The sequence below is a fragment of the Hemicordylus capensis genome, chromosome 1 (assembly GCF_027244095.1).
Source record: "Hemicordylus capensis ecotype Gifberg chromosome 1, rHemCap1.1.pri, whole genome shotgun sequence".
Taxonomy (NCBI): domain Eukaryota; kingdom Metazoa; phylum Chordata; class Lepidosauria; order Squamata; family Cordylidae; genus Hemicordylus; species Hemicordylus capensis.
Genome location: NC_069657.1, coordinates 130,496,420 through 130,520,894, shown reverse-complemented (window position 1 = coordinate 130,520,894; position 24,475 = coordinate 130,496,420). Strand labels below are relative to the sequence as shown.

Here is a 24,475-nt window from a genome sequence, read left to right as displayed (position 1 = left end):
CCATAGTTGCGAAGTCCTACAACCAACCTGACCCTGATGATATCTTAATTTATTTATTTATTATTATTATTTTTTATTTATTTGTACACCGCCCCAAACTTTCATCTCTGGGTGGTTAACAATAACATAAAATTAGTTTAAAACATATACAAAAACCTTAAAAACAATTTAAAAGTAAACCAGAGATTAAAACCCCAAAATCTTTTTAGTAAGCTGAGAAAGCTTGGGCCAAAAGATGTGTTTTAAGGTGTTTTCTGAAAATTGCCAGAGATGGTGAAATCTTCACTCATTTCTCCATATCCACAATATTGGATCAGGACATATAGAGCTGTGATAAAATCAGATACATTTCCCCATTCTCTTGTTTGTGTGAATGAAAGTGGGCCTGTGCAAAAATAATATTACACCGGGGTAAGAAATGTTTGTCCAGTGGCCATTTTACTACGTTACATTGTTTCATCTGAGCATCTGTGAGTCCCCCTGAAATGATTATGTTCTCTGCGGTTGGGCCCATGTTGATCTGAAACAGAAACTGACTTTTATTTTCTCTTTCCAAACCTTCCCTTTCTCCCTACACAGTACCTCTCGCTAATCCCATGTGTGGCAGCTATCACACGAGAGCTGTTGACTGGCGACAGGGACCACGGCAGGGGGAAGAGTAGTGGCAGCCTGGTCAATGTCTGCCCATGGGGGGGGGGGCGGGAAGAAGACAGGCGGAGAGACGGGCAGGCCCAGCAGACGGGTGGCCGGAGCAGCTGCAGCCAGTGGGCGGGCCCAGCAAATGGGCAGCCAGAGCAGCCGCGGGTGCCCAAGCAGCCATGAACAGCAGGAAAGAAGTTGGGGGCAGGGAAGAAGAAAAAGAAGGCAGCTGCGGGCAGGGGGAGAAGAAGACGGGTGGTGGGGAAGAATGTGGTGGGGACAGGCAAGCAAAAAAGCAGCAGGGGTGGGGTGGGGGACCAGCGGCGCAGATGCTCTGCACCAGATCAGCTAGTATACAACTATTAGCACAGTGGGAAATTTTGATCACTTTTGCTTGTAAGAAGGTTTTCACCATCAAACGATCAGTCCTCAGCAGTAGCTCATTGAGAAGAGACAACTCACTTGTTAAGTGCAAGTATGGTTGAAGATGTTACCTTGTTTTTGTGTGGCCATCCATTAGTTACATAATGTTGAAGTTCAGTAAGCACTTGATCAGCACTGAGAACCACTTTCCATTCAGAAGACATGATCATTCCATGAATGGATGAAACTATTTGTGTAATTACAACTCCATCCTCATCTTTTGGGATCTCCTCTTGGTCTGAAAGTGGAAGTCGCAATCTTCAGTTGTATTCCAAAGACCTGGAAGCTATTCCACCTGAAAATCAAAATCCATAAAGGACCCTGGTAATCCATTTGACTACTCTTGGGGATTGCTCAACTTTATCCCTGAGTAGTAAATAAAGCAGATACAGGTTTATGGTCTGAGGTAAAGTGAATTTTCTGCCCCACAAGTAAATCCTGAAGTGCCTCACCACCCAGAAAAATGCTAGAACTTCTTTTTCAATGACAGAATACATATTTTCTGAAGCAGTAAACACTCTGGAAGCAAAAGCAACTGTAACTTTCCTTCCCCCTTTTTGCTGGGTTAAGACAGCACCCAAACCATATTCAGAAGCATCAGTGGTTACAATAGTGTGCCTGTTGGTGTCAAAAGAAGTGAGAGCAGGGCTTTCAGCAATGGCTGATTGGATAGTCCAAAAACTAGCCTTCAAGGATTTATCCCAGTTCTAGGGATTTGCACATGACCATGCACGTGCACAGTAGGGGAGGCAGGGGAGAAGGCATGGTTCCCCCAGACAACTGTTCGCTGCCCTGAAGGCACGCAATGCACACGTCCACACAACCAGCACTGCTGGGACCAATGCAGATGGATCTCCATGAGGATAAACAGCATGGATAAACTGAGTCTATGACTCATTGTCCTGGCCTCCAGGAACCCTACAATCCACCATGCAACATTCACAATGCATTAGGGGATTCCCCCAAGAGATGGGCACTCTAGGCACCAATCTTTGTGTGTGGCCAGTCTGGAAGCAACCTGGCTTGCACATGAGCACGTAGCCTTGGTTTAGGGAGCACTTGATTTATTATTTATTTATTTGATTTATATACTGTCCCTCCAAAAATGGCTCAGAGTGGTTTACAACAAATAAAAACAATTAAAATCAATTAACAGTTAAAACTTTTGTTTGGGGCAGTATAAAAATCCATAAAATAAACAAAAATCAGAACTAAATAAATTAATCAAACATTGAAACATTAAAAACATTAACATGAAAATAATTTAAAACCAGCATAAAAAAATTTAAACCATAAATCTAACTAAAAGCCTGGGTGAATAAATGCGTCTCCAATGCCTTTTTAAAAGTTGCCAGAGATGAGGAAGCTCTTTCAGAGTAAGCAGCATTTCACTGATATTGGGTAATGGATGACAATCCACAACTATGTTCAAGTTTCATCTCTTAAATCTGCGCACATTCAAAGTGTACCATTTGCACAATAACAATGGGAGATACCCATTTTGATGAAAGGACTGAAAGGAAATGGGTTACTAGGGACAAGTCACCCTCCGGATCACAATGCTGAGAGTGATCTGGAGTCGACGAAGCAAATAAGAGAGGGATCAAAGACAGACCAGGGTAGTAATAGTGGGTGACTTCAACTACCCACACATAGACTGGGAACATTCACATTCAGTGAATGAAAGAGAGGCCAAAATTTAGACATGCTAAATGACTGTGCCTTAGAACAGTTAATCACAGAACCAACCAGGGAGAAGGTGCCCAGGACTTGGTGTGAGATGTAAGAGTTGCAGAATCATTGAGGAGCAGTGACCATAGTGTGATCCAATTCAGCATATATGCGAGTGGAGAATTGTCAAGGAAGTCCAACACAGATGTGGGAATGTCTAAGAAATGAGGGGACTGGTAAAAAGGAAGTTGAAAGGGAAAGCCAGGAGAGTCAAATCACCCCAGAAAGCATGGAACTTATTTAAAACCACAGTACTAGAAGCACTGGGAAGCAGTGACCATAGTGTGATCCAATTCAGCATATATGCGAGTGGAGAATTGTCAAGGAAGTCCAACACAGATGTGGGAATGTCTAAGAAATGAGGGGACTGGTAAAAAGAAAGTTGAAAGGGAAAGCCAGGAGGGTCAAATTATTCCAGAAAGCATGGAACTTATTTAAAACCACAGTACTAGAAGCTCAGTTGGAATGTAAACCTAGAAGGAGGAAACATAGCACCAATTTCAGGAGGACACCAGCATGGTTAACAAGTAGAGTCAGGAAAGCTATAAAAGGGAAGAGGACTTCCTTCAGAAAATTGAAGTCCTGTCCAAATGAAGAGAACAGCAAGTAACATGAACTCTGGCAAAGGAAATGCAAGGAGATAATAAGGGGTGCAAAAAGAGAGTTTGAGGCACATATAGCTAGAAAAGTCAAGGGGAATAACAAAAACTTCTTTAAATATATCAGAAGTAAAAAACCTCCCAGGGAGCCGGTTGGACCCTTAGATGATGAGGGTGTGAAAAGGATTATTAAGGAGGATAAGGAGATTGCAGAGAAGCTGAATGAGTTGTTCCCATCTGTCTTCATGGTGGAGGATACTGACCATATACCCTCTTTGGAATAGAGCTTTTTCAGGTTTAGCGACTGAAGAACTGGACCAATTTGAGGTGACAAGGGAAGATATTCTAAACTGTCCTGAAAAACTAAAAATTAACAAATTGCCAGGGCCAGATGGCATCCACCCTAGAGTTCTGAAGGAACTCAAATGTGAAAATGCTGAACTCCTAGCAAAAATATGTAACTTGTCCCTACAATCAGGCTCTCTACCAGAGGACTGAAAAGTAGACAATGTAACTCCGATTTTCAAAAAGGAATCTAAGGGGGATCTGGGAAATTACAGGCCGGTCAGCTTAACTTCAGTGCTGGGTATAGAAGAAAAGGCCTTGCTGAAGGAGAACCAGCATGGCTTCTGCAAGGGCAAGTCTTGCCTCACTAACCTTTTGAGAGTTCTTTGAGAGTGTCAACAGGCATGTGGATAAAGGTGATCCAGTTGACATAGTATACTTGGACTTCCAAAAAGCTTTTGACAGAGTTCCCCACCAAAGGCTCTTGAGTAAACTTAGCAGTCATGGGAAAAGGGGACAGGTTCATGTGTGGATCGGTAACTGGTTGAAGGATAGGAAACTGAGGGTAGGAATAATTGGATAGTTTAAACAATAGAGGAAAGTAGGAACTGGGGTCTCCCAGGGATCAGTACTGGGACCAGTGCTCTTTAACTAGTTCATAAATGATCTAGAATTTGGGGTAAGCAGTGAAGTGACCAGATTTGCAGATGACACTAAACTATTTAGGTCAGTGAAATTCAAAGCAGACTGTGAAAAGCTGTAAAAAGATCTTTCCAAATGTGGGGAGTGGGTGACAAAATGGCAAATGCTGTTCATGTAAGCAAGTGTAAAGTGAGGCACATTGGGGCAAAAAAATCCAACTTCACATATAGACGGATGGAATCTGAGTTGTCAGTGACTGACCATGAGAGAGGTCTTAGGGTCATGATGGACAGCTCACTGAAAGTTTCAACTCAGTGCACGGCAGCTGTGAAAAAGGATACTGTAACTCCATGCTAGGAGTGATTAGGAAGGGAATTGAAAATAATAATGCTCATATTATAATGCCCATATACAAATCTATGGAGTACTGCATACAGCTTTTATCACTGTTAAATATATTGTAGAACTAGAAAATGTGCAGAAGAGAGCAACCAAGATGATCAGGGGCCTGGAGCACCTTCTTTAAGAGGCAAGGCTCTTTGCCTAGTAAAAGGGGTGACTAAGGGGAGATGTGATCGAGGTGTATAAAATTGTGCATGGAGCGGAGAGAGTGGAGAGAGAAATTTCTGTCACACACACATACAACACTAGAAACAGGGGTCATCCCATGAAACCGAAGGTTGGGAAATTTACTGTAGGATTGACAAGCGGAAGTACTTTTTAACACAGCACCTAATTCATCTATGAAATTCTTTGCCATGGGTGGTGATTGCTACCAGCTTGGATGGCTTTAAAAGGGGCTTAGGCAAATTCATGGAGCACAAGTCAATCAGTGGCTACTAGTCTGGTGGCTGTGAGCCACCTCCAGCCTCAGAGGCATGATGCCTCTCATTACCAGTTGCAGGGGAACAATAGCAGGAGAGAGGGCATGCACATACCTCTTGCCTGTGGGCTCCCCTGAGGCATATGGTGGACCATTGTATGAAACAGAATGTTGGACTAGATAGGCCTTGGGCCTGATCCAGCAGGGATGTTCTTATGTTATGTTCTTATAATGAATCATGATGGAGAAATTCCTGGAATTCTGGCCATCACTGTCCATCAGGTTCAAGCTTTTATTGATCACAACGTGCCAGGTGTATCTCTTCCAAGAGCAAACCATCAGGCTTTTGGCAAGAGTATTTTATACCGTTTACAGGCTATAGGATTGAGTACAGAGCCTATCAGAGGCCAACCTTTCATAGTATACACCAATAATACTAGTACAAGCAGAATAAAGCTTAGCCATTGGTAGACAAGGTGGACCAGTTACAAGGCAGAAACCAGCAATAATGCACCAATCAGCTTTAGATTAGCTTATCCCTAGTCAAGCAGGGCAAGGTATAGTCAACAGGTGCTGACCTCGAGTCAGGCGGGGCAGAGTATTATCTCCAGGAAAAGGGGCCATGTAACAGCAGGGTGTAGAAACTGGTGACCTTTAGAGCTTAAGAAGGTAACACAACTAGGTGAAAGGGGATAGTGGAATTTTTCTTCATCATTCAACAGGCTCTATGTTGTCAGCATGCTCCTCTCTAAGAGCTCCTTGAGAGCTCCTCTCTAAGAGGTTGGCACAATTTTTTAATTTATTTATTTTATTTATTTTTACATTTTTATACCGCCTTTCGTTAAAAGAAAACCCCAAGGCGGTTTACAAAAATTAAAAACATACAGTAAAAAACCAGGAAAAACATCAAGCTAAAAACAGGCATAAAAACAAGACAACAAATAAAAACACACAAGAACAGCAGTAAAAGACAATTATGTAAAAGCCTGGGTAAAAAGCCAAGTCTTTAAAAGCTTTCTAAAAGCTGTGATGGAGTCTGAGGAACGAATGGCCACCGGGAGAGCATTCCAGAGTCTAGGGGCAGCAACAGAGAAGGCCCTGTCCCAAGTGCACGACAGCCGGGCCTCCCTCATTGTCGGCACCCGGAGCAGGCCCCCCCCCCAGATGTCCTAGTCAAGCGGGCAGCAACCCTTGGGAGCAGGCGGTCCCTCAAATACCCTGGGCCCAAACCGTTTAGGGCTTTAAAGGTCAAAACCAGCACCTTGAATTGGACCCGGAAACGAACCGGCAGCCAGTGCAGCTCTTTCAAAATGGGGGTGATATGTTCCCAACGGGCAGCTCCGGATAGAACCCTCGCTGCCGCTTTTTGCACTAGCTGTAGTTTCCGGATATTCTTCAAGGGCAGCCCCACGTAGAGCGCGTTACAGTAATCCAGCCGCGACGTGACTAAGGCGTGGGTAACCGTGGCCAGATCTGCCTTCTCGAGAAAGGGACGCAACTGGCGCACCAGCCGAAGCCGTGCAAAGGCACCCCTGGCCACCTCCTCCACCTGAGCCTCCAAAAGCAGAGCCGGGTCCAGTAGTACCCCCAAGCTGCGTACTTGCTCCTTCAAGGGGAGTGCAACCCGATCCAGAACCGGTAAAATCTCCTCATCCCGATTGGCTCTCCTACTGACCAACAGTACCTCCGTCTTATCCGGATTCAATTGCTATGGGTACATTCCTCATTTTTTGTCATGCAGGTATAGCATTTGCCTTCATCTAAATTTTATGTTCTTATGTTCTTAAATGTATGGTAGTGCCAGGAGTATCAGCAAAAACATCAAATAAATCATCAATTATATCAGTATATGGATGTTCTGTAATATGGGTTCCATGCTATTTGGGTCTAATATGATCCGTAGATCTTTTTGATGTTTCTAGCCCAATATTAAGACTCCTTTTTGGACACATACACTTTTCCTTCTGCTGTATTCCTTTGTATTCCAGGACAGCAGTGAAATATCCATTTATGGCAATAGGGGAACCTCCATCCATATCCCCATGGGTGGAAGTCTGAAGGCTGCAAGTGCATATCTGATGTGTTAAGGAGTTTCTTGTAAAATAAATGGAAAATTATTTTGTATGGAGAACCAGAATCAGCCACTTCGTGGCCATTAAGTTTAACTTTACAATGTGGAGAAGCAGGCTCTTATTCTGTCACACTTAAAACGATGTCAGGAAGTGGTTCACCTGCCTCATCTTCATCATACAGTAGGGATGTGCACGGAACCACGGAGGCGTGGTCTGGCACTGGGGGCAGTGTGTCTTTAAGGGGGGGAATAGCACTTCCCCCCCCCGCCACTCTTCCCCCTCCAGCGCTGGACTTTCTTAAAACGTTCTTGGGGCGGCAGAGTTCCTCCCTGCCGCCCCTGCCCCCGTCGTTGTCTTTAAAGTTAGCAAGCTGAAAAAGCTGCAGCCACGCATGCGCCCTTTGCGGCACATTCGCGCTCGCCGCCGCTGGCGCACGCTGCATACATCATTGTGACATATGCGGCGCGCGCAGCGAATACCACATGCGTGGCTCCAACTTTTTCGGTTTGCTAACTTTAAAGACAACGATGGGGGCAGGGGCGGCAGGGAGGAACTCTGCCCCCCAAGAACGTTTTAAGAAAGTCCAGTGCCGGAGGGGGAAGAGCAGCGGGGGGGGGGAGTGCTATCGCTCCCCCTTAAAGATACACTCCTCGCCCCCCGCCAAACCGCCAGACCGGCCAAATTCTGGACTGGTCCAGAGGCCTTTTGTATGGCCCCAGACCGGTCCGTGCACACTCCTATCATACAGTGAATCAGTAATGGACAACAGACTCGCAAACCTTAGCAAAGTGTCCCCCTTCTTTGCATCTGTCGCAAGTGACTTTCTGTGTAGGAGAGTGAGCAAAATTGGCTTTGTGGGCAGTCTCCACATTGGTAGCATAGGTATCTTCTCCTTTGATGTGCTGACACTTTCTGGGGCAGTGTCATATGAGAAGATTGGGTTTGGAAGGATTTAGACTGAACAGCCTTGATTTCAGGAGGTTAGGTTTGGGCTATACCAAAGAGAGTGATTTGGCACAGTGAAAAGCATTTCCTACCTCCCTTGCCATCTTCTCTATAATTTTATCCAACGTACATTTCCACTCCAGTAGCAGTTTTTTGCACAATTTGGACCAGTTTGTTTTCATAACAATCTGATCCCTGATCATTTCATCAGTAAAGTTGGCAAACTCACAATGCTGTGACATATTGATCAATAGAGTCACCAGGCAGTTTGGATCTGGAATAGAACTTGAAATGTTCAAGGATCACATTCAAAATAGAGTCGAAATGATAATCTAAGGCTTGACAAGCAGCTTCATAAGAATTGGCATCTCTGTCCAAGTTGGCAGGGAAGGGCAAATGATTATATATTCTTCGGCCTTCAAGGCCCAGGCAGTGAAGCAATATAACCTTCTGCTTTGCTCAATCAAGGCTAAATTTGCTAAATCAAGGCTCTATATGGTAAGGAGGTAATTGCAGAAAAAAGAACCTCCATTGTTTCCAGAGAAGAGTAAGTTTTCTTGGGGTGGGCAAGAAAAAAAAGGTAGTGGTGGGATATTGCAGTCATATTGCAGTGGGCATCCAGGGAACAACAGAGTCCAGTATATATAAGGAAAAAATACATTCAGGGGTTGTGAAGGTAGGGAGCTGAATAAATTAGCAGCAATACTAGAAAGCAGTGCAGGAATGTAGGCTTAATAATGTAATGAAATGAGGCTGCAGAAATATTCACAAGCTTTGCAGGCTCAACACACTTAGCTGGTGCTTCAATTCCATCTGTAGTCACTCTGGGAATTATGCAAGGACATTCCTTCTTCTTTCCCTCCCTTTTCCTTTCTGAGTCCACCCCCCACACGCTCTACAGGCTCTTCACTGGGATAAACCTCGCAACAACAAAACATAAAAAGGATTACTAGATAGAATACAACAAGGGAGAACAGCTAAAAGATTCTGGATTGGCTCTTTGTGACATCATCGAACAACACAGTGATTGGACCAGTTTCTGGGATCGGGTGTGTGTGTGTGTGTGTGTGTGTGTGTGTGTGTGTGTGTTGGTTTTTCCCTTTTGGTCAGACTCCTGTATGGTGCTTGTATTTCGCAGTGCTGACAAATAAAAATATGATTACAGGAAAGGCCCTATGGCAAACTTGATTAGGCTCCAATGGTAATAAATAATGCCAATTATTCCACAGGGGAGGAAAACATTGAGAGGAAATTCCCTCTGGTGATTAGTAGCTGGGTTCTGTTTTCATCTTATTTTTATTTGGGTTATGAGAGGTTATTAGGGGGCACATGGAAGGGGTGAGACAGGATTTTGCATGAATATTGATAAGTGACAATTATTAAAGCCTCATCTCTTTCCATTGCCTGAGGCCATGTCTACTGGGGTATGCAGTCAGGGCTCATACTAATCTCTGTGTGTATGTTTATGTGGGGACAAATGGAAGAGAATAAGAGCTTTGTCTGCATCCTTCCTATTAAAAGGAGAGAATGGTTTGAAAGCCATATGTCAGGATACCAGAGATGTGGAACAAAAAGAGCTACTCATGATTCTGCAAGCTATAACATTGTAAAATGCCACTGTATACATATATGATTTATTAAAAAGCAATTCAGACATTGGGAGTCAAGTCTAAGATGTTCTCTAAATGCCAAGTGTCATTTAGAAACAGCCAGGCTCCAGGTAGTTCTACCAAACATAATGTATGCCAATCCCTCTGTAACCCAAAGCTCAGAACTCTCCCCCTCCTCTGACCCAATCAACATTGTGCTGCGGCTATTGCTGCTGTTGTAGACTTTGTCCTTCGACAACAACATGGCTTTTTCCACTAGGAAAAAGCCCATTTAGCTGCCCAGAACACCACACTTATGGAAGCAGTAGGCTTCTTTGCCCACAATATATTATTACCCAGAGATGAAGACTCCAGATACCACTTCTACAGCCAAGGCAACAAAAGCAAGAAGGCATATCCAGAATTAAATGGCAGGAGATTGAGGGGAAACTGCAGAAGATGTGAGGAGCAGTGGTATAGGGAGAGCATGAGCAGCCCGTGTTCTGACATACAGCCCTCCTGCTGCAGTGATGTGCTTGCTACCCTGATGGTGACCTCCAACCAGTTCTGATCCCAACACAGCTGGAAATGAAGAGTGCATGCATCTTCGTTCTCAGCCATCTCAGGTTCAGTACCCTGAGTGGCTGGGAAGCAACAGCAGGCTGCAGAAGTGCAGCACACTGCTACTGGGGATGAGCAGCATGGCGTGCCGTGGGAAGGAGCATGGTAGTGTGCAGTAGCAAGGGGGACTGGCAAGCTGGCCAATGCGGAGAAGTGAGGCAGCCCCTGAGGCAGGCCAGGGTGGCATGTGTTCTTTGGACTTGTCTGCCCAATTGTAGCTCTACCCCTGGTGAGGGAGCATCAGACTAGTCCGATTTCCAGAAAATATGGAAGGTGGAGGTATTTCAGGGCAATTAGTGGCAATCAGGTGTTTCATCATGGAAAAGTGCATTGAACTGGAAATCTAGACTGGCAAATTTTATACAACATGCTTTGGTCACCATAATGGAAAGTATGGTTTCCTGCATTTTCAGACCCAAGCGGAGAAGCTGCTCATTGCAAGTGGTAGGAGCTCGCCTGCCCTCCAACCTACCCCCCAATGATCATGTAAATAGCCTAAAACTGAGGCAGATGGATTAATGGTCTAACTCAATATAAGGCAGCTTCTACCATATGTGTGTGTGTGATTTGGAGTGGCCCAAAGCTGCTTGTAGTCTGCACACCCTGAGTTTCTTATTTATTTTATATATTAGCAAAGATTGGCATACTTGTGATTGAGATTTACACAAAAACAAAGTGTGGTACATAAGTACATAGGAACAGCTCTGCTGGATCAGGCCCAAGGCCCATCTAGTCCAGCATCCTGTTTCACATAGTGGCCCACCAGATGCCACTGGGAGCCTACAGGCAGGAGTTGAGGGCATGCCCTCTCTCCGACTCCTGCTATTACTCCCTTTCATCCAGTGCTCCCTCTAAGGCGTGCACACACATTTTTTGATATCTACTCAGTTAAATTTTAGATCCCACTCAGATTGAATCAGGATGGTCCCACTCTGAATATACATGTGCACACACTGCCTTGATACTGCTGCCCAGAACAAAATTCATTCTCATATAAATGAAAAAAATTAGAGAGAACACTGCCTGCAACTGGTATTCAGAGGCATTCTGCCTCTAAGGCTGGAGCTGGCCTATAGCCCTCCGACTAGTAGCTGTTTAGACCTCTCCTCCATGAAGTTATCCAAACCCCTCTTAAAGCCACCCATGGTACTGGCAATGATGCTAAAGCATCTTGTAGAAAATACTCTCCTGGTGGGTGGGTGGGTAGGTGTGCCACTTTGGGTGGACCATATTTGGGAGTGTGCAACTCCAGATCCTTATTCTTTTTATGTATATTGCCAGCTGTTGTGTGGGGAAAACACACTTCTGAGTGACTTGTGTTAAAATCAAGTGTTGAGCTGGGCAGCTCAACACACTGGCATCTTGAAAGCAATTGTATTCTGATTGTGTTAACGTATTATTTAGGGTGGCCTAAAGCTTATTTTGAGTTCCACAACTCATGTTTTTTATGGCATAACACCCTCAAAAATGGGAGCCATTTTCCAACATGGCAGCCAAAACATAGGTTATAAAGCTTTTAGTACTTTTTGGATGTTTTAAATTTTTAACTTGCTGTTTTTAACTGTTTGTTTTATTTTGTTTTTCTTGTGTTTATTTTTGTGAACTGCCTAGAGCCTTTGGAGTCAGGCAGTATATAAATTAAATAAATAAATGTAATTTATTAATTTATTTATTACATTTAAATGTAAATGTGATTTGGTAAACTGAATGTCATTTTTTCCAGTAAGAAATGCCTGGTTGCCACCAGTTCCCATCCCAATATCTACTTCTGAAAAACAAGAGCCACTTTCAAAGATTGAAGCTAGACTGATGAATATAAGATTTGATAACCTAGATTTTTGAATTCACACTTTTTCCCCATTAAGAAACTTCTGTTTATTACTAATTCCACAAATATACATTCATCAGATTTTCTAGAGATTTCTTTCCTGGATTTCTGAGCAATGTCCATGGGGAGGAGCTATAAACTGGGTTTGTCTGGGCTGAGCCGTTTGTTGGAATAATCATGTATAAACATATGGACAGAGAGAGAGAGGCAATTGATAGGAACTGATTAACTGTGCTTCAGTCAGTAAAGTAATTTATTATATAGTTTGTGATATGGGCCACAGAGACTTCTGTTCCAGCTTAACTTCCTTGAGAATTAATTGAAGACAACCCAGGGCCCAACCATGGGGTAGGGGAGAAAACCCTACTAATTGAGCAAAGAAGGACCTTTTATAGTGGTGATTCTCATATATTTAGCAGGGAGGGAGCAACTGTCCCTAGCCAAGCCCACTGCAGCATTCCTCCAGTTGTTGCTAGTGTCTTCCTTAGATTTATTAATAGATTGTGAGCCGTTAGGGGACTGGGAACCATCTGATTTATTTATTGTTTGTATTTTTTATATAGAGCACTTTGAGGACTTTTGTTGAAAAGTGGTTTATAAATATTCATAGTTACAGGAATAGGTACATTTTGCTTTGGACCAGCAAGCCCCTGCCAGACTGCAAATGCATTACCTTGAGGAAATAAACTGAGGCTAAGCTCTTGTTCCATCTCTCTGTATGTATAAGGAATCTTTCAGATCTTGTGAGATTTGCTGGAACCAATCAGAAGTTGTGTTAGACTTATTTATGGATTCTTGCAGAAGATCCCAGGTTCAATCCCTGGCATCTCCAAGTAGGGCTAGGAAAGACTCATGCCTGAAATCTTGCGCAAGTCACTGCCAAGGACTTTTACACACAGCAGGCTTTACTGTCAGTTTACTGGGAGGCTTTACTGTGAACTCATAAGAACATAAGAACAGCCTTGCTGGATCAGGCCCAAGGCCCATCTAGTCCACCATCCTGTTTCGCACAGTGGCCCACCAGATGCCACTGGAAGCCACAGGCAGGAGTTGAAGGTATGCCGTCTCTCCTGCTATTACTCCCCTGTAACTGGTACTCAGAGGCATCCTGCCTTTGAGGCTGGAGGTGACCTGTAGCCCTCCGACTAGTAGCCATTGATAGACCTCTCCTCCATGAAGTTATCCAAACCCCTTTTAAAGCCGTCCAGGTTGTTGGCTGTCACCACATCTTGTGGCAGAGAATTCCACAAGCTGATTATGTGTTGTGTTGTGTGAAAAAGTACTTCTGTTTGTTGGTCCTAGATTTCCTGGCAATCAGTTTCATGGGCTGACCCCTGGTTCTTGTGTTATGTGAGAGGGAGAAGAATTTCTCTCTGTCCACTTTCTCCACACAACACATGATTTTATAGACCTCTTTCATGTCTCCCCACAGTTGTCTTTTTTCTAAACTCAATAGCCCCAAGTGTTGTAGCCTTGCCTCATAAGGAAGGTGCTCTAGGCCCCTGATCATCTTGATTGCCCTCTTCTGCACTTTTTCCAGTTCTACAATGTCCTTTTTTAGATGTGGTGACCAGAATTGTATGCAGTATTCCAGGTGTGGCCGCACCATAGTTTTGTATAAGGGCATTATAATACTAGCAGTTTTATTTTCAATCCCCTTCTTAATGTTCCCTAGCATGGAACTGGACTTTTTCACAGCTGCGGCACATTGAGTGGACATTTTAAATGAGCTGTCCACCACAACCCCAAGATCCCTCTTCTGATCAGTCACCAACAGCTCAGATCCCATCAGCATATACTTGAAGTTGGGGTTTTTTGTCCCAATGTGGGAATTTTGTCCCAATCACTTTACACTTGCCAACACTGAACTGTATTTGCCATTTTGTCACCCACTCCCCCAGTTTGGAGACATCCTTTTGAAGCTCCTCACAATCCGTTTTGGATTTTGCTATCTGAAAAAGTTTGATACCATCTGCAAATTTGGCCACCTCACTTCTTACCCCTGCTTCTAGATCATTTATGAATAAATTAACTCAAAGCTGTCCAAAAAAACCGACACAAAACATGTTTGTTTTTTTACTCCAGATATAAATTGGGCTGTACTCTAACATGCTGTGAAAAACCTGAATTGTGTTTGAGCTACTGCCCAATAACTCACAGGGACTTCGGGGTAAATCTGGCCGATATGTGAACATACCCCCTCCATTCCAGAGGGGATGTGAGTTAAAGGGTTTTAAAAGCCCTGTGTGAAAAACTTCCAGTCAATGTAAGACAATACTGAACTAGATGGACCGATGGTCCGATCTGGTATAAGGCAGCTTCCTATGTCCCTGTCTTCTGCCTTTCCAGCCTTTAGGTCTTCAAGGTGGCTAATATTCATCTTTGAATTAAGTTTTAAGTCATAGCATTGTAAAATTTCATATGCAGATCTTCTATCCTACAACAAACCCATAGACTCCCACCCTCCATCTGATATCTGTTCTTGAGGATCACTGTGTTGGCATGATGATAGTTAGAATCCTCACAGGAAAAGGTTTAATGGAATTGCTTGCTGATGTCAGCAGCAGTTCTGGTGGGGCACCGATTAAACCTGCCCTAGAAAGCATCCATCCCACAGACTAAATCCGGGAACAGAGCAGATAACCATGTCTGGGTCAGGAGGTCAGAGCTGCTCCTACTGCCAAATTCTTCCCACAGATCGCTGGCTTCATGGCAGTTAGTATGCTCACAGGAGAGAGATGGCATTGCCATCCTCCCTTGCCAATGGCAGTGAAATTTCTTCTATCTCCATCTCAGTGGTTGGGAAAAGAGCAAGCTGTCCTCAAAAGAACCTGCGCCTGCTCCCCATTCCTGGACGAAATAAGGGAGCAGAGCAGATAACACTGTCTTTGTTATTCTGAGCAGCAAGCTGCTAGTCCAAGCTATCCTCTGCAGGTGGCAGAGGTCGGGGGGGAGAACACATGCATAGGGAACTCCAGGACTTGTCATTTAAGAAACAAAGCAATGTGTATCACTCTATGAGGCACACATGCAAAACCAGGCTAAGGGAGCCCAGTCCAGTTTTGCACACATGTGTGACCCGCCAGGATTGTAGCCAATCCTGGCGGCACCATGGTGGCAAACCTGTTTGTGGAGCCTCCTCTCAAAAGGGGGTTAGGAGAACGAGCAGTCTCCTAACCCCATTCTGCCAATCGTGTGTCAGTTGCGGCTGCTTCCAGACTCAGGGGGGAGGGGGATACCAATAATGCACTGCGCACTCGCACCCTGACCCTGCGCACCCTGACCCTCATAGCTACCGGCAGGAGCCAGTGCTTGTCTGGTTGGGCGATCCGCCCTCCTGCCCAAGGAAGAAGGACTGCTCATCTGCGGAGAAGGTAGGTTTAACCAGCCTTCCCTGCAGCCTGCCCTCTAGCCCTTCTCGCTGGTCGTGAAAAGAGGCTCTATGTGATTGGTTTTCTCAAGAATTACAAGCCTGAGTCCCTTTGTTCCTGTTGGCATTTCTTGTGTACAGCCAGGAAGAGCCAACAGGACGTGGCATCCAACTGGCAGCAGGAAAGATCGACAAGCACCATAATAATGAGGGACACTGTGAAACTCGGAACAGTTGAAGCCAATGCTGCTGATATGATTTACAGGACATACATGAATAAACGAGTTGGTTCTTCCATGCACTAGGGCAGTGTTTCTCAACCTTTTTGGAGTCAAGGACCGCTAAATTCTTCGTGCAGAGTTTCAAGGACCGCTACTTTGTTCATGCACAGTTTCCTGGACCAGCAGTTAGTAAGGGGGTTTCAAGTTTAAGTCTATCTATCTATCTATCTATCTATCTATCTATCTATCTATCTATCTATCTATCTATCTATCTATCTCTCTATCTATCTATCTATCTATCTGACTTTTATACTGCCCAAAACTTGCATCTCTGGGAAGTTTATAATGAAAATAATATAAGCATTAAAATAATTAAATTAGGAATCTTTTGCAAACATGGAATATTAGGGGTTCTCAACCTTGGGTCCCCAGATGTTGGTGGACTTAAATTCCCATAACCCCCAACCACAATGGCATTTGACCATTATGGCTGGGGATTATGGGAGTTGAAGTCCACCAACATCTGGGGACCCAAGGTTGAGAACCCCTGAATCTAAAAGCCTGGGTGAACAAATATGTCTCCAGTATGTCTTCAGTATGTGCGGGGTGGGGGTGCTTGTGATTACTCAATGGAGAGGGGATGTTGGGCCATTAGAAAAATTCAAAAGCTGCACGGGGCCAATGAAAACAACACACAAGCAAGCTTTTAAATTCCCCAAAATGCTTCATCAGACTGGATGTCAAGCAAAGCAAAAAGGAAGTGAGGAGAGGAGAGCTGGGCAAGTTGTCAGCAGAGCCTGAAGTCTACAGTTTAACCCTCTCATGATGGAGGTGGAGTTTTAGCAGGAGTTGTGTAGTCGCAGGGCCGGATCAAGACAACATTAGTCAGGACAACCAATTAAATTAATTTAGTCATCTCTAATTTGTGTCAATGCTGCTTGGTCATGATCACCTGGCTTGATCTGGATCCTGCTCTTAAATGTGCACTTTGTGGTGGATCTAATGAAACCCACGCAACTCCTCCAAAACTCCTGAAAAATGGTTACGTGGCAGGTGCTGGGGATGGGTTTTTTTTAATGGTGAAAGAAAATGAAGAAGAGCAGTGGGGACCTGGAATTAAAGGGAAGGGGGCGATTCTGAGATGGCGTGGGCATGGGGAGTTGTAGTGGTGGATGCCTCGTCTTCCTCGCTGGGGAGATGAGGCACTGTTCAGGGTGGGCAAGGCAATGGTGCACCAGACTGCATTTGGAAGGTCGCCTGGGTCCAAGAGCTGCCACTGCTGTGCTTGCGCACCAGAGTGTAGCAGGTGTTCCCCCATCCTCTCTCACAGCGCATGCCTCTGCGCCCCCCTCCCAACTCTCCTGCATGTGCCAATCACACCAGCCTGCCTTTGGGGCCACGCAGCTCACGTAGTCCCACATGCTGACCATGTGTAGCTGCGAGGCAAGCCAAGGCAGCCCTGCTCCCTCCCTCCCTCCACCGCTTAGCTCTCACTGCGGCATGATCCTGGCCAGAGGCTGTCCCCCCCGCCACCCGGCGAGGTCATAAAGGAGACCGCTGTCTTCCACTGGCGGTGCAGACCAGGGGGTTATGGGGGTGGAGGGACCACAATGCCCCACCAATGCAAGAGGGAAACCGCATTCCCTCTCAAGGTGCCTTGGCCGCAACAGGCAGCTGGTTTTAAATTGGTTGGGATCGGACACGAACCGCGCTGGGCATCAAATACCCCAGGATCACTTCATTCCAGTGCCATTCATCCAATGACCCTTTTGCATGAATGCACAAAATGGTATCTTGCCTCTCCCCCACACCACGCTGCCTCCCTCCGCCACTTAGCCCTCATTGGTACGCATGCTTGCTCCCCCTCCTCTGAGGAAGGTCCACCTGCACTCCCTTTCTGCAAAGTCCGAGCCAAGGAAGCCCTCCTCCCTCCCTCCGCCACCTAGCCCTCACCACGGCATGATCCCGGCCAGAGGTTCCACCCCCTGGCAAGGTCACAAAAAGGACTGCCGTCTTCCACCAGCGGTGCAGACCAGGGGGTTACAGGGGGCCGAGGGACCACAACGCCCCACCGATGCAAGAGGGAAACAGCGTTCCCTCTCAAGGCACCTCAGCCACACTAGACAGCTGGGTTTCAGTCAATCAACCTTTGGCTGCAAACAATGAACAAATAAGAACCAGCAGCCCTTCAAGTGGCACCCACTGCCATACGTTTTCCTACACGCCCCCACACCGCATACAGTTTGAAGCTGTAAGGATAGGGAATAAGATAGCTGTAGGAAGATCTCAGCAGCACGTGGAGGCAAGGTGGAAGCAGGGTCCCACACCTCTGTGATACTCCTCCTCTTCCTTTTCCGTGCCATATGCAAAAGTGAGTGCCTTGATTGCAGTTTGGGGGGGGGAGGGGAGTTTGACTCCCCATCAGGGACCGGCACTCAACCCTTTGCAGACTGGTAGCGGTCCAGGGACTGGTGGTTGAGAAACTGTGGTCCAGGGGAGCAAAGGCAAGAGAGGAGGCATGCTCTCCTGCTTGTGGGCTTTCCAGAGGCAAATGGCTGGCCCCTAGGGAAACAGGATACTGGATTATATGGGTCTTAACTGTATCTACCAGGGGGTATTCTTATGTTCTTATGAGTACTGTACTTAGATCAAATTATTTTTGTGTGTGTGCACGTGCATTCCAGAAAAAGCCTCTATGATTTCTAATAAGAAAGCCTCTCTCCCTCTCCCTCTCCCTCTCCCAACACACACACACACACACACACACACACACGTACGTGTGTAAAGGTAAAGTTGTGCTGTCGAGTCAGTGTCGACTCCTGGTGACCACAGAGCCTTGTGCACACATACAAATATCTTTTCAAAAGCTGTGCTTCACATGGGATCAGTAAACTTGCTGCTTGCTTCACCATCAGCAGAAGGGTTGTGGCCTTCATTAACTACCATTCTGAAAGGGACCAGCATTCGGATGTGATGTGTGCTGCATCTCTTTGTCTTTCATCTTCCCTCCTAGCATATGCAGCTCTGTATGAAGCACTTGATCTTGCTTGTTCACCAAAGCTGCTGCCTTGTTTAATCCTCCTTTCCAGCCGATGTGAAGAAAGCCTCTGGGGCATTTTAGCCTCTAGAACAATGAAAGGGTATTGTGTCCTCTGTTCACCTACAAGGTGAGGAGGTGACACTGATCATGTAAGACATGAAACCAGAGAGATCAGTTGGAAAGGAACCAAATGAAGTTCATTTACCCTGCAATGTTCCGTTAAATGCTGAGTAATTAGCACATGTTGTGGGGTTTTGTTTTTGTTTTCTTTCATTTTGGCACAAGGGGTTTCTTTTTGAATATTAATTAGATCATCCAGGCTGTTGGACTCTTAAGGAAATTGCGGCTAGCATCCCCTGCTCCATGTGTCTCTCTGCCTTATGCTTCAGTTTTAACAAGCAAATGGAGATTGAGGAATCAAGTAGATGCTGCATAAATGTCCAGCATTAAGCTCAACTTATCTTAGGGAATGTCCTCATTATTTGATTTGGGTAAATGATGTTCTGAAATACTACACTTCTGAACTATGATATCTGTAATAACAGTATCTGGGAAACAATGTACTGAAGTGTTACCACATTGAAAATAGTACCAAAGTTATTTACTACAACTTACCTTACTAAAAAAAGGAATGTGGGCAGCAATGGCATGAATTTGACATTATGATTGTCACCTGGTTTGTTGTGATCTCCTTATCAGTTCAAAAGTCAAGACAATTGGACTTTGGTTAGGGAGAAAGCTTGTCTAGGAGTTGATAGATCCTGTTATGGATGATATTGTACTCCCTCTCAGAGAGTGTGTCTGCACCTTGGAGTAGGTTCTTGATCCAACAATGCTTCTGAATGCCTGGGTGGTAGTGCTGGTGGAGGTGGTGATCATGAACACCTTCTACAAGCTTGGTCTGGATTGCCAGAAAAGAAGAGCTGACCACTCTTATTCATGCACTCATAACATCTAGGTGGAATTAGTATAACACACTCTATGAGGGGCTGCTTTTGAAGAAAACATCAGAAACTCCAGTTGGTCCTAAGTGAAGCAGGCATGCTTTTAAATGGGACTTACTGTATGGCACATAAAAGTCCAATACTATTACAGTTTTATGTGTTACCAATTTCTTTCTGGGACCAGTTCAAGGTACAGGTGTTAACAGCCGCGGAACAAGGCTGGCGGCGGCCCGTATTCAGCTGCAGCTGCGGCCCCTGGCCCCGCCCTCATGTCTGATGTTAGATGCAGGGGCCTGGCTAGCCATGTGGGGGCGTGGTCTCCCTCCCAGACAGGGCCATGTGGCTCCATTTGGAAGGCAGACCGACCCTTGCTGCATTGGGCAGCTCAGGCCAGAGCAACTCTCCCGACCTTTAAAGACTGGGAGAGCTATTCTGGCCATGCTGCCAATGTAGCATGGGCTGATCTCCCTCCCAAATGGGGCCGCATGGCTCAGTTTGGGAGGGAGATCGGCCCCACTGCATTGGCAATGAGGCCAGGAGCGGCTCTCTCTGCCTTTAAAGGCAGGAGGAGTTGCTCCACCCCACGCTGCGAATGCAGTACGGGCCGATTTTGTTCCCAAACAGGGCCGCGCAGCCGTGTTTGGGAGTGAAATAATTCTCCCCGCATCTGATGTCAGACACGGTGTGTGTGTGTATGTGTGTGTGTCAGGGCCGCAAGGCGCGGCCCCTGATTGGCAGCGGCCCATGTTCTTTGAACCCATTCGCCCAATGGTGGCTCTGCCCTTGGGTGTTAACCTTTAATGCCCTGAATATTTTGGTAGGGGAGACTCTTCTTTCCACGTGTCAACACCTGAGGCCCTGCTCTGTGTTCCCTTGCCTCCGGATGTGATGCAGATGGGCACGATAAGCAGGCCCTTTTCAGCCAGGGCACTACTGTTATGGCCCACTAACACCAGTCAGTGCTTGCCTTCTGGTTATCAGTTAAAACCTGGTTATTCAAGAAAGCTCTTAGATGCTGATAGTGTCTGCTGATGGTCCCCCCCACCCTGTAATGCTGCTGCATTTTTATGTGATGTTTTGTGTGTTATTTATATCTTGCTGTTTTCATTCATTTGTTGTTAGCAGCCTTGGGAGTCCCTTGAAATTGACCATGTTAGATGCAAAGTACAGTAAAAAGTAAAGTTAGATGACCGCCCACTGACCTCCATGCTTAAGAAACCAGTGCCTTGCAATCAAAGCTATCGAAGGCTGTTGAAAGATTTGTTGGATTTGCTAGATACAGTGTCTCTGGGTGGACTCTCACTACAATTTATATTATACTGAAAACCAAACTGGCAGAGGCTGGAAAAGCCAAAAGCATGAGGGAGCTAACTGGCAATCTTTCTGCAAAAGGAAAACTTGAAAATTGAGTGCTCATAATGGATACTCAGCATTGCTTTTAAGGGACTGAAATAACTGCAGGTTCAAGGCTGTTTTGGGAAAGCCAGTGGCCATTGCAACAAGCTTCCTCTGTTGATTTTACCCAGCCAAGGTGGGCATGTTGCTAACTCTCATTATCTCATCACTCTCATTTGTACTAAACACTGGCTGGCATTCAGGCTAATGAGATGCTAGCACAGCTATGGGGGAGGGGTGATTTTCATCAATCTCCCCTTCATTCTGAAGCCAGCTGTGGTTCCTGAAGGTCGTGCAGCCCTCAGGGCCATATTTTTGGAAGTCATCGCAGCGATTCAGGAAAAAGAGGAAATTTAGGAAAATCACCCCTCTCTTGTAACACCAGCACAGCGTCACTGCACTAGCGCTTCATTAGTCTGGATGTTGGCCACTTTTTCCCTATTGGTGAGAGAACTGTATTTAGATTGCTTCCAATACTCATAGGAATGTACGAAGAGCCCTCCTAGATTTGGCCAAGGCCTATCTAGTCCAGCATTGTTTCCTACAGTGGCAGCAGATGCCTTTGGGAAGCCCACAAGGCAGGCCCCCTTTTCTGCCGTGACTCCCCTGCAACTAGTATTCAAAGGCATCCTGCCTCTGAACCTATAGGCAGCCTATAGCCATCAAGATTCATAGGCATTCATAGATTTATCCTCCATTAATTTGTCTCCACTGATACAACAGAGAGAGAGATAGCATTGGAAGTAGCCCTCAGAGACTTTTTCCCTCCTGTGAGATCCAAAGAAAGCCATTCCAAAAGAAATAAGCCTCATGTTTGCAAATAATAAGCCTCATGTATTGCAAAGAACATGAGAAGCTGAAGGAGGAGGCTTTCTGCCTTAACCCATAATGTGCTATTTTCTTTACAGCCACAGGGATTTAAAACCTGAAAATCTATTGCTGGATGAAAAGAATAACATCCGGATAGCAGACTTTGGGATGGCATCACTTCAAGTTGGGGACAGTTTGCTTGAAACAAGCTGTGGGTAAGTTCAAATGTGGTCATAAAGCAGAGATGGTTAGCCAGCCCTTTCCATCCTAAGAGAGCAACTGTGTTCCCCACATCTAGCATCATGCTATAGAAGATGTACTCAAAGGCATGGCGAGGATCCCGGTGGCCAGGGGACAAAGTTAGGTAGGGGGACCCCGTGCCGAAACCATGCCAGCTTCATCTTCAAGGCCCCCCCCCATTAATTACTTCTGGCAATGGGGGGGGGGCTTGCCATTGCCGTGCCATTGGCATGCCACCACTGCTTCACATCTTCGCCGCCAGAGCAGTAGGCAGGCTTCTCCCTGGCTTCCCCCCACTCTACTACCACTGGCGTGCAGGCTTCCCATCTTCCAAACAGTTGCAGGTGCGCTGTTTGGAGGAAGGGAAGCCTGTGCGTCAGTGATAGTAGAGGGGTGGAAGCCTGCCCACCACTGCCGCTTCCCCAGCAGCGAAGAGGGGAAGTAGCAGCAAACGCAGCAGGGCAGTGGGGGCGACAGCAACTTGTGGACAAGGGGGGACTACCCTGGGGACCCATGGGGGCTTCTCAAACCATGTGGGCCCAGGTGCAACTGCCCCCCCCTTGTCCAATAGAAGCTATGCCCAATATACTATTATATTATTGTCTTTGTACAAAGGAAAATTTGTTAAGAATGCTTCTCCCCTAATTTCCTGGTGTATGTGCCCAAATCTCTTTCTGTGCATGAACTGGCCAGGATGGAGGTGGTAGTGCAACCATGCCAAAGTAAGTTATTTGTACAAAACTGCTCTCTTGAATATAACAGTGTGTAGCTCCTAAAGCCTACCAAGGTTACTTTTCCCAATAAAAATAATACATCATCATCATCATCGTTATCAAAGATATGGGATTGGTTTCTCCAAGGTATTAGCACTTGGTTAGTACTTTGTTTGTCCCCTGATTTAGCCATGCGTCATCTCTACAAAAAACAGCTTGATGAGCCATGCCTCATCTCTACCAAAAAAAACCCTGCTAAGTGGGCAAAGAGGCACTTTTTATTGTGGTGATTCTCTTTATTTAGCAGGGGGAGAGTAACTGGCTCTATCCACCCCCAACACAGTACTTCCGGTTACTGTTGCTGCTGGTGTCTATCATATGTTTCTTTTCAGATTGTGAGCCCTTTGGGGACAGGGATCCATCTTATTTATTTATTATTTCTCTGTGTAAACCACCCTGAGCCATTTTTGGATAGAAATCAAATGAATAAATAAATAAATAAATGAAATTGCCCACTCAAGCTTACATAAGGGTTCCTTAAAAAAAAAAATCATCACCACAACAAGTAGAGATTTGTTTTTATTTTCAGTGAAACCTGTGGTTTCATACTGGAGATGTACAGCAAACTGCAATTCAAATTCTAATAACCTTTAAAAACCTACAGATATGTGCTTCTATGAATTTCTATAGAAAAAGAATCCCCATCAAGAACACCTAAAAATAGAAAACAGCACAGTTAGATATGTTTTTTAAATCCCCAAAGACCATAAGAGTGAGGATTTTCCCTTGTGTTTAGACTGTTGTGGAGACTCTATTACAGGTTTCTCCAAGAAGTTTAGACTTGCTATTTATGGAACATCCTGTGTGCTGCCACCACCTACTGGTAGCAAGAAGGAATAGCTTTACTGACCATTGCTGTTGTCCAATAAAGAAAAGCATTCTGATGTGTCCGGCAAATGCTGGGGAGAAAGCAATTTGGTAGACAGCCATTGTACAAATTAGCACACAGAATTTCTTGTAATTTTACATTATTCATGTTTAACTCATTTTAACAAGCCCATAGATTGGAACAGAACCTGTGAGAAAATGAAAGAAGAAGGCTCTCAAGAGTGTTTGTCTATACCAGGAGCACCCATCCAACAGGAGTGAACCCTTATGTACCTTTCCCTCAGCATTCCCCTCTTTCATTTATTTATTTTAAAATTACAGTAAATGTAACACTCTACTATCTCAGCCTATAGGTTCTCACAGCAGCTTACAAAAGAAAATACAGGAATTTTACATGAAAACAATAATGACATCTGTCTTGTTAAAAAGTCCAAGAGCAAAAAATATAGCATACTGGGCTCTATACACACATACCACAAAGAAAATCAAAAAGATCCCACACCAAACTGTCCAATGAGGAAGAAAAGAATAAACATAATATGACAGAGTATTACTAAAGTGGAAAATATATTCAGTATAGATTAGTTAATGAATGTAGATAGAACAATTGTATTTCAACAAGAAACAATAGGAATTATAGTGGAAATGAATACAACA

At 45.1% G+C, this 24,475-nt stretch overlaps 1 protein-coding gene across 18 annotated transcripts in view; it reads left to right on the top strand.

Annotated features, from left to right (window-relative positions):
- BRSK2 (BR serine/threonine kinase 2) overlaps positions 1–24,475 on the top strand; it is a 731,324-nt gene that overhangs the window by 580,035 nt on the left and 126,814 nt on the right. For all 18 annotated transcript variants that reach the window (XM_053285865.1, XM_053285871.1, XM_053285864.1 and 15 more), the window contains one exon: positions 22,076–22,192. In XM_053285865.1, coding sequence (XP_053141840.1) covers positions 22,076–22,192 — 117 coding nt within the window. The remainder of the gene's footprint in view (positions 1–22,075; positions 22,193–24,475) is intronic.